This window comes from Erythrolamprus reginae, chromosome 12 (assembly GCF_031021105.1).
Source record: "Erythrolamprus reginae isolate rEryReg1 chromosome 12, rEryReg1.hap1, whole genome shotgun sequence".
Classification (NCBI taxonomy): domain Eukaryota; kingdom Metazoa; phylum Chordata; class Lepidosauria; order Squamata; family Dipsadidae; genus Erythrolamprus; species Erythrolamprus reginae.
The window spans coordinates 24,321,615-24,342,497 of NC_091961.1; the positions used below are offsets into that span (position 1 = coordinate 24,321,615).

A 20,883-nucleotide genomic window follows, 5' to 3' on the forward strand; every position below is an offset into this window, starting at 1 on the left:
GATTTTCCTGTTTAGATAATAAGGATACAGCCTAGCATCACCCTTTTGCAATTTGGAGATGAACTATTTCTATTCCTTACTTTCAGAACTGATGTAGGTTTCTCATCATGAAAAACCACTGATTAGGCATTATGATATTGTATGTATTGTCAAAGAAAAAGATTGTCATATTCATATCCCTAACCCTAACCCTGACTGCTAGATCTGCAGGTCAGCGGTTTAAATTTCACCACCGGCTCAAGGTTGACTCAGTCTTTCAATTGGTGGGTAAAATGAGGTGGGTAAAATGAGGACCCAGATTGTGGGGGCAATAGGCTGGCTCTGTTAAAAAGTGCTATTGCTAACATGTTGTAAGATGCCCTGTGTCTAACACATATATATTCAAATCCCAGTAAGGGTGTGGCCACTTGATGAAGGCAAATAAGCCCAAAATAGATCTATAGTACTCTCCCTTCCTTTTCATTCACATATACACAAACACACACATATATGCCGCCCAACTCCAATAGGATGGCTTATACATGGATTGTATAAGATTATGTCTGAACTGAAACGAGTACTGTTGCCACAAATTACAAATACAGTGTTCCCTCGATTTTCGCGGGGAATGCGTTCCGAGACCGCCCGCGAAAGTCGAATTTCCGCGAAGTAGAGATGCGGAAGTAAATACACTATTTTTTGGCTATGAATAGTGTCACAAGCCTTCCCTTAACTCTTTAAGCCCCTAAATTACAATTTCCCATTCCCTTAGCAACCATTTAGATTATTACTCACCATGTTTATTTATTAAAGTTTATTTAAAAAATGTTTATTAAAGGCGGACAAAAGTTTGGCGATGACATATGAAGTCATCGGGCAGGAAAAACCGTGGTAGCGGGGTAAAAAACCGCAAAGTATTTTTTAATTAATATTTTTCAAAAACCTGGTATGGATTTCACAAAGTTCGAACCCGCGAAAATCGAGGGAACACTGTATATTCAAATCCCAGTAAGGGTGTGGCCACTTGACGAAGGCAAATAAGCCCGAAATAGATCTATAGTACTCTGCCTTCCTTTTCATTCACACATACACACACATATATATGCCGCCCAACTCCAATAGGATGGCTTATACATGGATTGTATAAGATTATGTCTGAACTGAAATGAGTACTGTTGCCACAAATTACAAATACATGCTAAAGTCCCCTGCATTGCTTGGACAACTGAAGGCAAAGTCATGGTTTATTTTTATTTTACAATTTTTGGCTTCTTCAGAAAGAAAATAGTTGAACCTCCACTTCAGACATAATCTTATACAATCCATGGGTAGATGATGCACCGTTTGCTTAACGGCTTCAACTGGCAGGAAGCGCCAAATAAAAGTGATAAAAATATGATAAAGTGATTAAAAAAGTGATAAAATTTGAACTCAATCTGTATAGTCTGGAGGACAGAAGGAAAAGGGGGGACATGATCGAAACATTTAAATATATTAAAGGGTTAAATAAGGTCCAGGAGGGAAGTGTTTTTAATAGGAAAGTGAACACAAGAACAAAGGGACACAATCTGAATTTAGTTGGGGGAAAGATCAAAAGCAACATGAGAAAATATTATTTTACTGAAAGAGTAGTAGATCCTTGGAACAAACTTCCAGCAGACATGGTAGATAAATCCACAGGAACTGAATTTAAACATGCCTGGGATAAACATATATCCATCCTAAGATAAAATACAGAAAATAGTATAAGGGCAGACTAGCTGGACCATGAGGTCTTTTTCTGCCGTCAGACTTCTACGTTTCTATGTTTCTAAAATATTGCAGCCCTAAGTTTCTTTCCTTATTGCTGTGTCCAAGGTAAACTACAGGAAATATCCTTTCATTAGAGAGTCAACCAGAACACCTTTATTGCTTTCCGTAGCTATCACAGTACAGGTGTTCATTCAACCGAACACTTACCTGTGGAATGTAAGCAGGCCCTGAGCCAAAAGAAAGGCACGAGGAATTTGAAACCTGTCTTAGTGCCTCCTGGGGCATTATATAATTAAGCAAAAAGTGATTTGTGTTAATTGCATAAGCCTTAAATCTAGGGTGATGCCCTGAGACAAAATGTCCACGGGATGAAATAGTCTAAGGTAGGAATTTGGTATACAGAAGAAGGCAAGAAACAACACGGAATAACAGTATCATTAAGACATCTTAATGTCACACCTTAAGGGACAACTCACAAGACTAGTTTAGCTGAACTCTATTTCTTCCCTAAGGTTTAATTCACCACCACCATCAGAGTAGCACATATTAAGAAGAATGTTGTGGTAAACTTTGACATGGGAACATAGCCCTTCATGGCATCGGACCAGAATATTTCCGGGACCGCCTTCTGCCGCACGAATCCCAGTGACCGATTAGGTCCCACAGAGTTGGCTTTCTCCGGGTCCCGTCGACTAAACAATGTCGTCTGGTGGGTCCCAGGGGAAGAGCCTTCTCTGTGGCGGCCCCGACTCTCTGGAACCAGCTCCCCCCGGAGATTAGAACTGCCCCCACCCTCCTTCCCTTCCATAAACTCCTTAAAACTCACCTCTGCCATCAGACATGGGGGAATTGAGGCATTCCCGCCTTCCCCCAGGCCTATACAATTTATGTATGGTATGTCTGTGTGTATGTCTGGTTTAATAATGGGTTTTTTAAAATGTTTTTTTTAATTTATTAGATTTGTTGTGAATTGTTCTATTGTATGTTGTGAGCCGCCCCGAGTCTACGGAGAGGGGCGGCATACAAATCTAATAAATAAATAAAAATAAATAAATAGAATAGCTATCTATCACTAGATAATACCAATAGCATTTAGGCTTATAGTATACTGTCCCATAGTTCTTTATGGCACTCTCTGGGCAGTTTACAATGTTAGTATTTTGCTCTCAACAATTTGGGTCCTTATTTTACCGACTATTTTATTTTATTTTATTTTATTTTATTTTATTTTACTTTACTTTACTTTACTTTACTTTACTTTACTTTACTTTATTTATTCCATTCCATTCCATTCCCATTCATTCATTCATTCATTCATTCATTTATTGTTAGAGTTGAAAGGGACCATGAAGGCCATCGAGTTCAACCCCCTGCCCAAGCAGGAACCCTATAGTACACCAGTCAAGTGGCAGTTCAATCTTGGAAGGATGGAGTCAATCTAGAGTCTCATCAGGATCGAACTGCAGGCTGTGGGCAGAATGTAAGCTTTGGAAGAATTTTTCTCCCTTTTTGCTTCCTAACGGCCACAGATTTCAGCCTGGGAAAATGGGATGGGTTTTTTTGTTGGAGCGGTAGAAACTTAGTCATAACAATGTTCCTTATTCAAGGACATTTTTTCCCCTGCACCTGCTTGAGACTGCTTGGAGATTGCATCCAGTTGAAGGTAAAGATTTGGTTGGACCGTGTGATGCATTTGTAGGTGTGGGGCAGGGCTGTGAACTTTCAACTGGGTGGGGAAACCCTGGAAGCTTTCAGATTCGGGTTTCCACAGATGTGCCAACATGATATTTCCAATATATTGGAGCTTTGAGGAACTTCAAGCCTTGGAGTTTTATTCAGTCGAGAATGTTTTCTTGAGACAGAGTTTGTCTGCAATAATGCACTTTAATCACTGTGCCACCAGACAATCAATTAAATAAAATGGATATTCCAAGCAAATGACACTCTGTTTTATGTAAGGAATGTTGCAGAGGGTTACTCTGCTCCTTCATCCCCTGAGGTGAAAAACCATTATTCTAAACCAGGCTGCTGAATAACAAATTACACATGATGCTGGAACTCTATAATGGGGACCAAGGATAGCACAGCACAGCAATCTGAGTAACTTTTTAGTTCCTCTTACTCCTATGTTTATTTGTAGTTCCAGATGCCTTATTCATACAAATGCCAAAGTATAATGGAACTCAATTGTTGCTATACGTTTGCTTGCTTATTAATATGTATAGCTGCCCATCTCATGATTGTATAGACCAGTGGGGGCGAACCATTTCAGTGCCCAAAAGGGAGTATGCGTGCGCGCTTGTCGGGGACGCAGCCCAGAAGGAAAGCTGCCAAGTGGGCAGGCGCGCGCCGGGAAATGATCTTCCAGTTTTGGTGCGTGCATGCACACCGGCCAGCTTATCTTCTGGTTAATGGCATGCATGTGACAATCAGTTGGCCAGCACGCATGCGCACTGGAAGACCAGCTCCTCTGGTTTACAGCACTGCCGCACACGCAAAAAACAATTGATCATTGCGCACGCATGCGTGCCAGAAACCCAAAAGACAAATGGGTGACACCACACGTGCCAGCAGATATGGCTCCGTATGTGACCGTGGGCACATGTGTCATAGATTCGCCATCACGGGTATATGCCATTTATGAAGGCCTTTATCTTAAAGCATAAGCTGGGAAATACAATAAAATGTGTTTTGGTAGGCAAAATGAAGTAAGCAGCATTGTAGAAGCTCACAGCGAACATAGTGCCCTCCATAAAAAGAGGGGCTCCCGGCATGTCCCCCCTTTCCCTGGAAAGTAGGGGGGCTTATTTGGGGGAGGGGGATTATTTCAGTGCATGCGCTGAAAAGCCTGATTGGCCTTATTATGGGGACATGTATTATTTTCGGGGAAACACGGTAATAATATAAGTATTTCAGATCTGATCTGTCAACTGAAGGAAATCACAGACATTTAGGCTTACAGCTAATTATGTCTATGCAAAGCTTCATTCAAGCAAGAAATACTTTTTTTGGTCCCTTCCGCCACTCATTTCTTCTCTGGGAGAAAGTATGGCCAGGCCAGAAGCAATTTTCCATCAGACAACTGATGTGATCAGGCAACATCCCTCTAAATGTTTATTAAGATGTTTATTGACTCATCAATAATAAATATCAAGATGCGGATTGAAGTCCTGGAGATGGAATATTCTAACACTAGTTATAATTAAATCCACGATTAATTCAGAAGTGGTGCTATGCTGGTTCTTATAAACCAAGTGTTTGTAACAAACATGGTTTGTTTTTTCTTACCATCGTGGCCAGAGTTGAGAAGATGTTCTCCAAGATCACAGCCAAACACCCTCTCCTTTAAGATCCCACGCTGTTTCAGTTTCTGCTTTGTTGGTCGAGACTTCATGAATGTACGCAAGAAAGTAATAAGCTTGCCGTGTTTTTTGGACACTGTCAATTGAAACAGAAAACTCATTTTAGGGGAAGATAATTGCGAAGATGATTTATTCATAGGGGACTAGTCAATAAGAAGCAATCCTGGCAGTTTAAAACAACTGTCTCTTTTTCTCTATCTTTTCCCCCACTATCATTAAAAATAACTGATTCAGGTGAAGCAGAATCTGTAAAAAGAGATTTATTTTAAATAAAACACCCAGATAAAATAAAATAAAAATAAACAAAATAAAACAAAACATCCAATAGCTTCCAATTCCATATACAGTGGTATCTCATCATACGAACTTAATTGGTTCCAGGAGGAGGTTCGTAAGGTGAAAAGTTTGTAAGATGAAACAATGTTTCCCATAGGAATCAATGTAAAAGCAAATAATGTGTGCAAATCCTTCAGGAAAATCCCAAACTTTAGAAGGGAGGCGAACAGAGGGCAGAGAGGAGCAGCTAAAGGGGGCGGGTGGAAGAAGCAAGGCTAGGCTAAAGGGTGAGTGGGAAGGAAGAAAGGCAAGGGGGGGCGCCCCTCTCTTTTCTTTCTTAAAAAGACACCCTTTCAGTTCCTTTGCAAGCACCTTGTTCTCGGCAAAATTTTCCTACTCCAAGCAGCCCCTCCCTCCTCCCTTTTCTTTCTTAAAAAGACACCCTTTCAATTCCTTTGCAAGCACCTTGTTCTCGGCAAAATTTTCCTACTCCAAGCAGCCCCTCCCTCCTCCCTTTTCTTTCTTAAAAAGACACCCTTTCAATTCCTTTGCAAGCACCTTGTTCTCGGCAAAATTTTCCTACTCCAAGCAGCCCCTCCCTCCTCCCTTTTCTTTCTTAAAAAGACACCCTTTCAATTCCTTTGCAAGCACCTTGTTCTCGGCAAAATTTTCCTACTCCAAGCAGCCCCTCCCTCCTCCCTTTTCTTTCTTAAAAAGACACCCTTTCAATTCCTTTGCAAGCACCTTGTTCTCGGCAAAATTTTCCTCCTCCAACCAGCCCCTCCCTTTTCTTTCTTCAAAAAAGGGGGGGAAAAGAAACCCCTTCATCCCAGCAGCAGCTGCTTGGGTTCCTAAGGTGAAAATAGTTTGGAAGAAGAGGCAAAAAAATCTTAAACACCAGGTTCGTATCTTGAAAAGTTCGTTAGAAGAGGCGTTCGTAAGATGAGGTACCACTGTACTTGTAAGACAGTAGGCAATTGACAGGAAAGGAAAGACAGCATAAAAGTAGGTGATGCAGTTCCATACTTTGTCCCATAGTTTTCCTGTCTATTTTCAAAAATCCAGAATGAAACACCGGGTTAACCATTTAATGAAGGGAAATCACAAGCTCCATCCCTCTATGTTCAGCTGTAGCACTGTTCAGTGGCTGGCCTAAGGACCGATATTGTTCCCTAACTTGCATCCCAATCCATTTTTCCCAAAAAGGATTAAACACTTTTCAGCCTCTTCCGAGAAGCCACAAACATTTAACTTTGGGGATGAATTAAAGGGCTGCGAAGCTTCTACAATGCTGCTTACTTCATTTGTTCATTTATGGTGCTTCCATAATGCAAGAGTCAACAACAACAAAAAAAGAATCCTGGCCATTTATAGTACTTCCATGACTGATGGGTAGCAACTGAAGGCTACGCTTGCACAATCCTTTTACCCATTAAACAAACAATTACATGTGCAGTTTCTTGGGTTTGCATGACGCATTGAATACACAAGAGTTCCCACAACGTAACTCCCAACTGAAATGGGTTGACTAGTTTGTGCAAACACAGCCAGTATGTCTGATTTGCTTTTTACTTGGTTGTTAGCACTGATACGTTCTTAAGAATCTTTGGTATTTTCAAAACATACAATTAGATCATTCAAACTTCAAAGTTCAGGCATCCGATGAGAGGACAGGACTGGTTAGAGCCAGGTGACAATCTCACAATCTGGCCCAGTCATTTTTGTACTCAAGTCATTGTTGATTGGATAGCAATAGCACTTCGCACTTATATACCGCTTCACAGTGCTTTGCATCCTTCTCTAAGCAGTTTACGGAGTTAGCATATTGCCCCCAACAATCTGGGTCCTCATTTTACCCACCTCGGAAGGATGGAAGGCCAAGTCAACTTTGAGCCTGGTGAGATTTGAACTGAAGTCAGAAAAAATAGTCTGCAGTGCTGTACTCTAACCACTGTGCCACCCATGGCTCATGGATGGCTGTCCATTAATGATAGGAGTATTTCTGCACAAATCCCAGCGACCAGTTAGGTCCCACAGAGTGGGTCTTCTCCGGGTTCTGTCAACTAAACAATGTTGTTTGGCGGGACCCAGGGGAAGAGCCTTCTCTGTGGCGGCCCCGGCCCTCTGGAACCAACTCCCCCCAAAGATTAGAATTGCCCCCACCCTCCTTGCCTTTCGTAAGCTACTTAAAACCCACCTCTGCCGTCAGGCATGGGGGAATTGAGATCCTCTTTCCTCCTAGGCCTTTACAATTCTATGCATGGTATGTATGTATGTATGTTTGGTTTTTATATTAATGGGTTTTTAATTGTTTTTAGTATTGAATTACTATTGTACACTGTTTTATTGTTGCTATTAGCCACCCCGAGTCTCCGGAGAGGGGCAGCATACAAATCCAATAAACAAACAAACAAACAAACAAACAAACAAATAATAAATATACAAACACACACACACACACACCTCCTACATATTCTCTTTCAGTTGGTATGCTTATACTATAGGGAATTTGAGAAAGTTGAACATTACATCTAATTATTTTTCATTGTAACATTTTATTACTGGGTGATTCACTTGTTTTGATTTCTTAATATTTCTGTATTCATCTTGATGTGATTTTATGCTATATGCCTCCCTTTTAAGGAAGTATGAAGCATAAGCTTCAATAGGAAATCAGAAAACAATCTCATAACTTTGATATTGATATTGGAGGGGAAAGACATTATTTTGGACAGCTGTTGTATTTCCACCAGAAAAATAAAATAAATAGCCAGCAAAAATAGCAATATATGGAAAATTGCTCCTGGAATCAAGAATCAGTAGGAAGAAACTGAAGAGCATTTGCTATATTTTCAGGATTAATTGCATGGTATTTAAGTAGAATCTTTAAAAGCATAAACCTGGAGTGTTCCCACACCATGTGCAGTGGTACCTTGGTACGCAACTGCTTTAAAATTCATCAAATTTGGTATTCAATGCATTTTGATGTGAAAATTATGTCATTGTTTGATACTCAACACACAAACTAGAACTTATCAATATCGGTTGTCTTGTGACTCACTACACTATTCTTTATGAGGGGGGAAATGTTTGGTACTCATTATTTTTGGTATTCATTGCGCCTCCTGGAACCAATTAATGATGAGTACCAAGGTATCACTGTGTCCTCATAACTCACAACTATGCAAGTAATATATGACTACAAACTGATAAAATAATATATTTTAAAAGCAACTGGCTTATGAAAGAGACGGATTGCCTTTGTTTGGAGGCAAATCTCTAGGCATATTTTATTGAAATAAAAGCTAAAATATGAAGCAAATTGTCTAAGGATTTCCTATGTACCAGGAAGTTATCAAGGCTCAATGGTGCAGATCAGGGGTGAAATGCGACCAGTTCAGCCCAGTTCTGGTGTACTGGTAGCGGCGGCTGCCAGTGGTCCGAAGAACTGGTCGCAGCGGCAGCGTGAAGCTCTGCCCACCCACCTGGATGCCGCCATTTTTTTAAAAATCCTTTGTGCATGCGCAAAGTGCCCTCTTCCAAACTGGTAGGGAAGGGAAGTAGACTTCAGTGGTGTTCGTTGTCAGTTTACTTGAGTTTGTCCTCCTTCAAGGCAAAAAGGAGTAAATCATTGACTCTTTTGACACAGGTTGTTGTGGCAATCAAATTACAGCAGAGATTGTTTGAGGTGAGGAAAGCATCCTGAATTAATTTCATAACTAATTACACAGTGTGTTATTTTACATAATTGAACTTGGGTGGAGACAGAGGCAATTCCGAAGCAAAGACACTTGCATTAGGGTGGTTAATCAGATTTTCAGTTTGTTAGAGAGAAGGGGGGAAAAATAAACGATCGTGCGAATATTTGTAAAGAGTGTCACTGATAGACACACAATGTCAGTGTAAACTTAAGGGAAGTCATTGATGACAAGGGACGTTGAGTTCCTTCCTATCCTTCCCTATTTGAGATAAAGTTCAAGTTCAAGTCATTAGCGTTTCCCCTAGTTCCTTGCTTTTTTTTTTCTTTCAATTTTTAACATCTCGGCATAAGCTAGAACCACAGTAGATTATTATTGTGGCAACGTTGCAAGAGGAATTTGGGGCAAACATGACAGCCTTTGTTAAAATGCCAGTGTTCTTACACAAACGCTTTGGAGAATAAAAACATGCCATTACACAAGAGAAAAGGAATGCGGGTGAAATTCAGCTCTCCTTGCTTAATTCAGAATAAGCTTCTCCCCCCTCCCCTTTTTTTTTTTTTGCTTGATATTCGTTCTGGAACATCACAAAAATTCAAATTTGATGACACCCTCTGGTTTAATGACTACACTTTGTTGAATTCCTCTAGGTCAGTGTTGTGATTCAGCCTGAGGCTCCTCAGGGACCGGCTGGATCTCTGCTGGATCCATGCCCAGAGGAGGAGGACAGTGAACAGGAGGGGGAGGACCAGGCAGACGGGGGAGAGGAACGTCAGGAAGAGGAGGAGGGAGAGCAGCCTGAGACCCCCGGGCGGGGGGGACTCTCCCCAGCTAGTAGCCTGGATTCATTGGATGAAGACGCACAGGCTATAATAGACATGAGGCAGCGACGTGCAGCTCAAAGAAGGGACCAATTAGAAAGGTATTTCCATCCCTGAATTGGCAACAGCTGGGTTTGGGTGTGGTTCTTCTCAGCAGGGTTGAAAAGGCAGGCCCGCCCTTACAGTCTTGTGGAGAGTTATCAATTGTGACCTTGCTTCGATTCTCGGCGTCTCTGATCTTGGCTTGTGGCCTAGAAGCCTGGAAGACTTGGGGGAGACGCGGGTTTTATTATCTCCAGCGTTGTTTTTGCCAGCAAGAATCCTGTTTTATTGCCTGGCCTTCGTGAAACCTCTGTGAAGCTTCAGAGTGTTCCTGTCTGTAAGAACAGTTTTTGTTACCTGTGTTTGCTTGGAATTATATAAACTGCCTTTGCTTTTTACCAGTGTGTCTGGATACTCTTTTTGGTTGTTGTTGGCTTCTGGGGGGGACCCAGACAGAACAGTCAGTAGGGTGGTTTGCTGAGAGCCCACTTTCCCGATTTTGACTTGTAGACCAAGGTGTCTGCAGGGTGTCGTCAAAAAAAATGGAAGCTCATCCATTCTTTAATTGCGTCCTTGCAGGCATCCCTGGAAGGGACAGAGCTGACACGGTACTTTTATTCTTGGCACCGGATGAGAGAATAGGGACGGAGCTTTTCTGCCTCTCTTTGAACTTTCTGTTTACCCTCACTAACTAATTGCATGGGAAATGAAAAGATTATTAATAGAACTGTCCAAGAGAATAATCTGAGAACCTGCAAGGAAGCTTTAAATTAACTACAGTTTAATAATTATGTTTGTTTTCTAAAGCAAACCTCTGGGAGTCTTCTTTTCATAGCAATAGCACTTAGACTTATATACAGTGCTTTAAAGCCCTCTCTTAAGCAGTTTACAGAGTCAGCCTATTGCCCCCAACAATCTTGGTCCTCATTTTACCTACCTCAGAATCAGTGAAGGGCTGCAAAAAAAAATTACTACTACACTGTTGGCATGGCTTATTTCGTGGGTGTGGCTTGCCGGCCATGTGACCAGGTGGAAGTGGCTTGATGGTCATGTGACCCAGGGGTGGCTTAAAGGTCATGTGACTGGCTTAAAGTTGGCCAGCTTGACGTCACTCATGTCAAGGTTAGGGTTACGGTTAGGATGCCCGGCCTCTCCTTGACTCAAAGAGTTATAATTTCCCTATCTATTTACTATTACTGAACACCCAAAATATTTATTTATTTATTTATTTATTTATTTATTCATTCATTCATTCATTCATTCATTCATTCATTCAATTTTTATGCCACCCTTCTCCTTAGACTCAGGGCGGCTTACAACATGTTAGCAATAGCACTTTTTAACAGAGCTAGGCTATTGCCCCAACAATCCGAGTCCTCATTTTACCCACCTCGGAAGGATGGAAGGCTGAGTCAACCTTGAGCCGGTGATGAGATTTGAACCGCTGACCTACAGATCTACAATCAGCTTCAGTGGCCTGCAGTACAGCACTCTACCTGCTGCGCCACCCCGGCTATATACATAGAATTAAATATGCTATTTAATTCTATGTGTATATTATTATTATTAATTAGATTTGTATGCCGCCCCTCTCCATAGACTCGTCCAAGAGAATAATGTGTACATAATGTACATAATGTGTATGCCATATGTGCACATACATATTACACACAGACACGCAAAAATATACATTATCTACTATTTAAACTGTATGTATACACACACACACACACAAGCACAGATGTGATGAATTTATAATGCCTTCCACAATGTACAAAGATTGATGAGAGTTCCTTGGTACTTGCCTGCTACCGCACAAATCCCAGCGACTGATAAGGTCCCACAGAGTTGGCCTTCTCCAGGTCCCGTCGACCAAACAATGTTGTTTGGTGGGCCCCAGGGGAAGAGCCTTCTCTGTGGCGGCCCCGACCCTCTGGAATCAACTCCCCCCGGAGATTAGAACTGCCCCCACCCTCCTTGTCTTTCGTAAATTACTCAAGACCCATCTATACCGCCAGGCATGGGGGAGTTGAGACACCTTTCCCCCAGGCTTTTTTATATTTATGTTTGGGTATGTATATGTTGTTTGTTTTTTAAAATATGATAGGGTTTTATGTGCTTTTTAATATTAGATTTGTTTTCGCTGGAATATTGTTTTTATTATTGTTGTGAGCCGCCCCGAGTCTTCGGAGAGGGGCAGCATACAAATCTAATAAATTGAATTGAATTGAATTAGTAAATAAATTATATCTATATGAGATGGCTGCAGGTCTTGGATGAAATCCCAAAGGTAAGCAAGACAGGGACACTGAAACAAAGCATCCATTTTGGCTTAAGAAGGAAAGGGCTATGGATGTAGCTGAATTCCTGCTGAACAAAAGCATCAAGAACGTCACGATCTTTAAATATTCAGACTACGCATTCTTACACCCAAGATCTGCCAGTTGAAGAGCTGTAAGACTATGCCAGCAGCAGAACATAAGGCACAGCTCTGTCACTCAAAATAAGCCAGCTTTAATTTGCAGATTTCAATTGCTGGTGCATCTGTTATGACAGCTCATTCCCACCAACACAAGAGCCAAATTAAGACAAAGATGGAAGGAACATATTTCCATCAAATTCCATACCAGTTAGACTTCAAATATAAGCGCAAAGGTTCAAATTCATGTTTGGAGCCTCTTTCTCTGACCTCTGAGAAACCCAATAGGATAAGACAGAGGATTAAAGAGAAGGAAATGAAGTTCCCATCTTTAAAAAGATCGAAATTGTTGGTGGCTGTACCTACAGAATTAACTGGCTGCAGGAATAAAGAATCACTCTTCCTGGCTGTATAATGTCTGTCAAAAATCACACTGACACACATGTACAATGTCTGTCAAAAATGACACCCATTTTTCTCAACAGAAAAAACACAGAAATTGCTTTTGAAGACAGTTGTGCCTTTACAGTCAGCTCATGAGATCCAATATTGAAAGAGTTTGTAAATTAAACAGAGGCACACCATATCCAATTGTAGCTTTCAGAAATGCATGTAAGCGGCGTTCATCTCCTACGTTCCAAATGGCGATGGGTGTGCTAATACAGAATTATCTATGAGCACAGAGAATGGCCCACATTTTCGATTCATTATCGGCATGTCGATTGAGTTCCCCATGTGTTGTGGTTAGCTCTGGCCCAGCTCCTGCCCCAAGGAATGTGCAGGTGGGTGTGGGGGGAAACATCCACATGCCGCAGGCCTGTTTTGCTCCCGATGGAATCTGCTGACGAAGCCTCCTCTGACCAAGGAAGTGTGAGTGATAGGGAAGAGGGGAGTTTGGCAGACAGCCCAGGAGGAGATCAATCATCTGTATCATCCTTGGATTCTGAACAAGAATTAATGACACATCCACGCATGCGTAGAGTGATGCATAGGAGACAACAACTGAAGGATTATTACAAGAGAAAATGAGGCCACCTGTGGTTGGGTGGGGCTGCTGTAATTAGTGCTACAGATAAAAGTGCAACCTGGTGTTTTAGCCTCATGGCAGTTTATCTGATTCATTGTTTCGTCAAGATCGTGAATTTTTGTGCTGTTCAAGATGGTGTGTGGATTCTCTGGACTCAATTTCCCAGTTATTGGGTGAGCAATTGGACTGCATTTAACCTGTGCCTTGTGTGTACCCAGAAAATCCCTTTGACATTTAAAAAGGGAGCTGTTTCTGTTTTTCTGTTTATAAAAACTTTTGTGTTTTCCTTTTATCGTGTGGTGTGTGTCTTCCTGGACTAATTACCCTGTAATTACGGGTGGTTGAAACACGCCGGCAGAACACCATGAAAGATGCTGCTGTGCCCTCTTGCTGGGAGGAAATGTGTTGTATTATGGGCCATCACTAAATCATATGTGACTGCATCACTTTAAGTAGATAACAGCAGTTTGATAACAAAACTGAAGCAGCGAAAGAAAAAAAAATTAATTCAAAATATTATTTATCGTCTATTTATCTAACAAGTGTTCCTTATTTGAGCTATACTACAGAAATTTAAACCAGTACACTTTAAATGGGGCTATTCTAACATGTAATAAAGAAGTCCGAATTCCATAAGTGGTGCACATTATTCCACTTGAATGTGTGTATGTATGAAACTATTTTTTAAAAAATTACAAAAATGTTCTGCTTTTAGTTGGAATGATATTGAGGAACCACAAGAAACTAACCTTGCAAATACTAATTCAGTCTGGCTTTTGAGTTAAGAGCTAAAAAGCCAATTTTGGGAATGTACGAGATAGACTTACTTAGCCAGCAGTGAATAATTTCATTATAAAATGCCGGCCTGTCCACATATATGTATCATCTTGTATCATGCAGTGCAAATTGATGTCCTACAAGATAATTTAAATGATACATAGGAAATCATGTCACTCTTAATGTATTAATAGGATAACAATTACTGTACATAGCTGTCAAGTCCAAAGTTTAACATGTTTGTCTATCTACTAGGAAAACATAGAAACTCGATACATTTCAACATGTTTATAAAACTTGTTTCTTTGTACAATATTGATGTTAGAAACATAGAAACATAGAAGTCTGACGGCAGAAAAAGACCTCATGGTCCATCTAGTCTGCCCTTATACTATTTTCTGTATTTTATCTTAGGATGGATATATGTTTATCCCAGGCATGTTTAAATTCAGTTACTGTGGATTTATCTACCACGTCTGCTGGAAGTTTGTTCCAAGGATCTACTACTCTTTCAGTAAAATAATATTTTCTCATGTTGCTTTTGATCTTTCCCCCAGCTAACTTCAGATTGTGTCCCCTTGTCCTTGTGTTCACTTTCCTATGAAAAACACTTCCCTCCTGGACCTTATTTAACCCTTTAATATATTTAAATGTTTCGATCATGTCCCCCCTTTTCCTTCTGTCCTCCGGACTATACAGATTGAGTTCATGAAGTCTTTCCTGATACGTTTTATGCTTAATGATATGTTTGTTTTAAGGAGGACATTAATGCTGTTACAGTTATGATTTGGAAATGTGAGTATATAATTATTTGGCAATATACAGATTTTCTTCTCTTGCTTTATGTAGATAGTGCATACATAAATGAGAGACAGTATACAAACTAGTATGTCAGGGAACAGAATTAAACAATTCAAATATTTGGTGAGAATTTATTGGCAGTTGGAATAGAGGTTTTTTTTAAAACTTGAACTCACCCTTTAAAAAGTGTGGGGATAATTGAAAAAAGGCCAGAATTAAGAAAAGGCTTATTTTATTTTATTTTTATTTTTATTGGGGGGGATGTACATTAAAGCCAAGGGGATTACAGTTGACATTACAGGAAACAAAGACTAGTTAAATATCTAGGAGCAACTGGCTGCTTTGGATTTTAATTACTTTTTTTATATTCTTTTGCTCAAATAGGCACCCTTTAAGTCTTCTGATGCAGATTTATTGGTTCTAATCTTCTATGTGTCTATAAAAACTTCAATGAAAAATTGTGACCTTCCACAATCTAGGTTGCACCCTCTTCTTTGTGACTAAGCAGGGTGAACTATTTTAAATAGCAGCTTGGCACTATTCAACTTTAAACAAACAAATCAGATGTAATCCACTTTATATTAACTTACATTACCATTTTAAAGTCTAATAAAATACACAGTATGGAATACTGCAGCGTCTGAATATAGATAGTATCTCAGAATATGTGTATCATTTCTTGGGTAAATGAAAAATCAGTCAAGACATTCTCAATTTTCTCACCCATAAAAGTATAAAACAAAGGAAATGGGGGGGGTGGGGGGGGGGTGGAGAGAGAAGAGGACAAAAACAATCAAGGTTAATTATGCCCCCTTGCTCTGTTATTCCACACAGCCTGATGAACTAATATAGAACTAATTCTAGTATCTTTAATATCTGCTGGTAAAATTGTGTTGCCCAATAGCTGCTGAAGCAGTTTTTCCACTTTACCAACACTTTAAAAGTTGTTCTGAACCTTGTTTCAATAATGAAATACAAGTACACACAGACCCTACAAGGGTCACTGAATTTAAAGATTGATAGTCTAAGCAGTAATAAAAAGGCATTTACTGTGAAAACAGCCTCTACTCTCCTACAACCTGAACATAGAATGGCCTTCCCAGAGGGAAAGATTGCTGTCCAAACCAATCTGTCTAAAGAGTTATTTTAATAAACATAAACTAATCAGTTAACTCAATAAGCTAAACTAAAATCAAGTACATCATTGCTTTGGAGATAAATATAAATTGTTTTTATGATGAAACCTTTTGACCTGTTTTAATCCAATATATTTTCAATATGTGTAGCTTGAATATATACTCAGGTTTAACATATCTCATGTCAGAAAAATTAATGATTCTATATATTTCCACACCTGTTTTATCTTCACAATTGCTCTGTCAGGTAGACTCGATGGACAGATAGTGACTCACTCAAATAAAGACAACAATGTTCAATGAAGTCCATGGCCAAGTTGGGCTTTGGCTCTAGGAGTTCATCTTGCTTCAGCACAACACTGGCATGTTTTGGATTCAACCATTTCACCTGGCCAACCTTATTTAGACACGGAGGCTAAGCAAGGTCAGACTTGTTGATACTTGAGTAGAGATAGCCTGGAAGTTTCAAGGTTGTAGGTAACATCAAAATTATCAGCCCTTATCCCCTCGAGGTTCGATTACTGCAACGCTCTCTACATGGGTCTACCTCTGAAGAGTGTTCGGAAACTACAGATCGTGCAGAATGCGGCCACGGGTCATGGGTCTTCCCAGATATACATGGGTCTTCTCCGGGTCCCGTCAACTAAACAATGCCGCTTGGCGGGACCCAGGGGAAGAGCCTTCTCTGTGGCGGCCCAGGTCCTCTGGAACCAACTTCCCCCAGAGATTAGAATTGCCCCCACCCTCCTTGCCTTTCGTAAGCTACTTAAAACCCACCTCTGCCGCCAGGCATGGGGGAATTGAGATACTCTTTCCCCCTAGACCTTTACAATTTTATGCATGGGATGTCTGTATGTATGTTTGGTTTTTATATTAATGGGTTTTTAATCGTTTTTATTATTGGATTATTATTGTACGGTGTCTTATTATTGCTGTTAGCCGCCCCGAGTCTCCGGAGAGGGGCGGCATACAAATCCAATAAATAATAATAATACCCATGTTAAGTCAACAGTCCACGGCCTGCATTGGTTGCCGATTGGTTTCAGGACACAATTCAAAGTGTTGGTGATGATCTATAAAGCCCTACATGGCATCGGACCAGATTACTTACAGGACCGCCTTTTGCCGCATAAATCCCAGCGGCCGATTAGGTCTCACAGAGTTGGTCTTCTCCAGGTCCCGTCAACCAGACAATGTCGTCTGGCGGGGCCTATGGGAAGAGCCTTCTCTGTGGCAGCCCTGGTCCACTGGAATCTCCTCCGGAGATTCGAACTGCCCCCACCCTCCTCTCCTTCCGCAAGAGCCTTAAGACTTATCTATGTCGCCAGGCATGGGGCAACAAGTACATTCCCCCCTCTGACCATTAAAAGTTATGTGTGGTAATGGGTAGTATCGATTGTTTTTAAGGTAATGGGTTTTAGTTATAGTTTTAATTATCTGCATTGTTTTGTTGCTAATGTGAGCCACCCTGAGTCTTCGGGGAGGGGTGGCATACAAGTCTAATAAATTATTATTATTATTATTATTATTATTATTATTATTATTATTATTATTATTGGGCAAACAACCCTCAATGGCTGTGTCCATGCAATCAGCAAGAACATTTTATGCTTCCTAAACAAAACTGAAAACCATAGTATTAAAAATTAAATAAGTAAGAATTTATAACTATTTGAAGATTTATAAGATAGAGTGAAGTATAAATGTAGAACTTTTGTTCTTTTTTTCTACAGTATGATAAAGTTAGAGGTGTTATTTTCTTATATTTCTTATATTTTATTTTTTGACTAAGTATGTGATATTTTATAGATAATGAAATTTAATTAACATAAAGAATATAGAGTTAAACTTAACAAGAATGTAATGTGCATGTGTGACATTTCTGTTTTGATTGGACTATAGTTAGGGTTTTTTTTTCCTATATTGGTTAGACTTCTATGACAAGCGGAGCAATGGTAGCTCCTTAAATGTTTAATGTGGTTTGTCTTTGTCTGTCTTTTTTTGAAAAACAATAAAAAATATTTTTTTTTTAAAAAAAGAGAACATTTTATGCTTCCTGAACAGAACTGAAAACCATACTCAACTTCCACTGAAATCTCTGAAAGGTCTGGTTCTCTACAGCTCTAGAACTAGGAATATTAAGAAAACCCCTGCTACATCTCATCAAGAGTCCACTTTATTTCCCCAAACTTAACATACTTCAGGCAGATTGGATTAAAAGTCATGATTCCTCATGAACTGCCAAGTAAAATCTTTGAGCACATTGACACTGTGTTTTGTATTTTTTTAATTATTATTATTAGTTTAGTGTGATGTAATAGTTAGTCGAGCTTGGATAGAGAACCTGCGGTCAGACGAAAGGGAGCTAGATTATTCCAGCCCTAGAATTCTCTTAGTGTACTAAACAAAAATGTATTTGAGATGCAGCGTTTGTTTCTATGGTAACTTCCGTGTTATAAAGTTGTCAATTCTTAACAGATTTTCAACAAATACAGCACAGATATATTCACTGTTTTCTTATATATTGCCTTTGCATAATTTGCTCATTTTCTAAAAAAGCAGAAATCAAAAAAATATATGAGGCTTTATGTATCTCCGTCAAGTGGAACGACGTTGAAGCATCAAGAAAGAACGGGGAGGAAAAAACCTAAGCTTTTTAAATCGAAGCGACCGGTTCGGTCCCACAGAGTTGGCCTTCTTCGGGTCCTGTCGACTAAACAATGTCGTCTGGCGGGACCCAGGGGAAGAGCCTTCTCTGTGGCGGCTCCGACCCTCTGGAACCAGCTCCCCCCTGAGATTAGGATTGCCCCCACCCTCCTTGCCTTTCGCAAACTCCTTAAAACCCACCTCTGCCGTCAGGCATGGGGGAACTGAAACATCTTCCCCTTGCCCATGTTGTTTTGGTGTTTGATTGATTGTGTGGTTGTTTTTTATATATTCTGGGGTTGTTTTTATGAATTTTTTAGCTTAAAATTGTAAATGGATTGGTGGGTATTGGATTTGTCACTATGTACTGTTTTGCCATTGTTGTGAGCCGCCCCGAGTCTGTGGAGAGGGGCGGCATATAAATCCAATAAATCTAATCTAATCTAATCTAATCTAAAGAAAATATTATTCAAGCAGAATACCACTGATCTGAAATAGAGTTGGGTTTTTTTAAATCACATTAAAGTATAGTCTGTAGGACATATTTCCAGTAATTACTATAAATATCGAGCTATGACCACTACTTAAACAATGTGACTTTTAAGAGCCTTGCATTAGAATATATATGGTTTTTTTTTAAGGGACACTCTATGAAAACCATCCACAAACTCATTTTTTATCCAGCAACCTTTCCAGGAAATGTTGAGATGCTAACAGACTCCCTGCAGAAACAGAAACAATGGGTCCTTTTTAAATAAGCAAGCACTGCTTAATCCTTTACATTTAAATTTAAAAAGTAATTTATCAGAACAATGACATTTGGAGGAAGAGATTCATTGCTTTGCCACCTATTTTACTTTAATGCGTTTTCGATCTGATATACAAAAGAAATAAATGTAGATACTCCAGAGGTGTTTTAGCTTATGTTCTGCAGCTGTTTTGAGCCAGAGCTACAAAGATTTGTACCGGAAACTTTTAGATCTTCTACAGCCCAAAGTGGAAAGAAAGGAAAGTGGTGAGGAGACATGGTAGGAGTCCTTTTTCCTGATCTGAATTTTTCCCTAATATTTTTCATACACACAAATTAAAAAACATATTGTAAGTGGTAACCTCTATAACTGTCTGGTTTGGTTCTGCAACCCAACAAGACAGACACAGATTTCAGAGGTACTAAACTAACAACCATCATGGCCAAATCGTAGGAATGGTATGTATGCATGTTGTTGTGACTGTTCTATCATGGTTTTTTTAATGAGGGTTTTATTGTTTTAGATTTTATATTTGACTTCTTTATTTTTGTATTGTATTTATATTGTTTATTGTAAGCTGCCCTGAGTCCTTCAGGATTGGCCAGCACAGAAGTAAGTAAGTAAGTATGTATGTATGTATGTATGAATGTATGTATGTATGTATGTATGTATGTATGTATGTATGTATGTATAAATAAATAAATAAATAAATAAATAAATAAATAAATAAATAAATAAATAAATAACAAATAATTGCTGCCAACCTGCCTTCCATTGAGGACTTGTATACTGCATTAGTCAAAAAGAGGGCCGTGAAAATATCTAAAGACTCCTCGTATCCTGGACATAAACTCCTACCCTCAAAACGTCGCTACAGAGCACTGCACACCAAAGACAACTAGACACAAGAACAGTTTTCCCCCGAATGCTATCACTCTGCTAAACAAATAATTTCCTCTACACTGTCAAACTATTCACTACGTCTGCACTACTATTACCATTAACCTTCTCATCATTCCTATCACCCATCTCATCCCACTTATGACTTATGACTGCATGACTGTAACTTTGTTGTTTGTATGTACAATTTATATTATTTCCTAGTATGGTTTGACTGCTTATTTGTACCCTATGACAATCATTATGTTTTGTACCTTATGATTCTTGACGAATATATCTTGTCTCTTTAAGTAGACTGAGAGCATATGCAGCAAAGAAAAATTCCTTGTGCGTCCAATCACACTTGACCAATACATTATTCTATTCTATTCTATTCTATTCAGATCTTTTCTGTTCTGTTATATTCTATTCTAATTCCCAACATCTCTAGAGGTTTCGTATGAGCTCATATCTACTTTAATAAAGCTTTGTTTCCACCACCACCCATAATAGAGTTAA

At 39.6% G+C, this 20,883-nt stretch overlaps 1 protein-coding gene across 4 annotated transcripts in view; it reads right to left on the bottom strand.

Annotated features, from left to right (window-relative positions):
- ARHGAP32 (Rho GTPase activating protein 32) overlaps positions 1-20,883 on the bottom strand; it is a 265,471-nt gene that overhangs the window by 47,497 nt on the left and 197,091 nt on the right. For all 4 annotated transcript variants that reach the window (XM_070765689.1, XM_070765693.1, XM_070765690.1 and 1 more), the window contains one exon: positions 5,020-5,169. In XM_070765689.1, the coding sequence (XP_070621790.1) occupies positions 5,020-5,169 (150 nt within the window). The remainder of the gene's footprint in view (positions 1-5,019; positions 5,170-20,883) is intronic.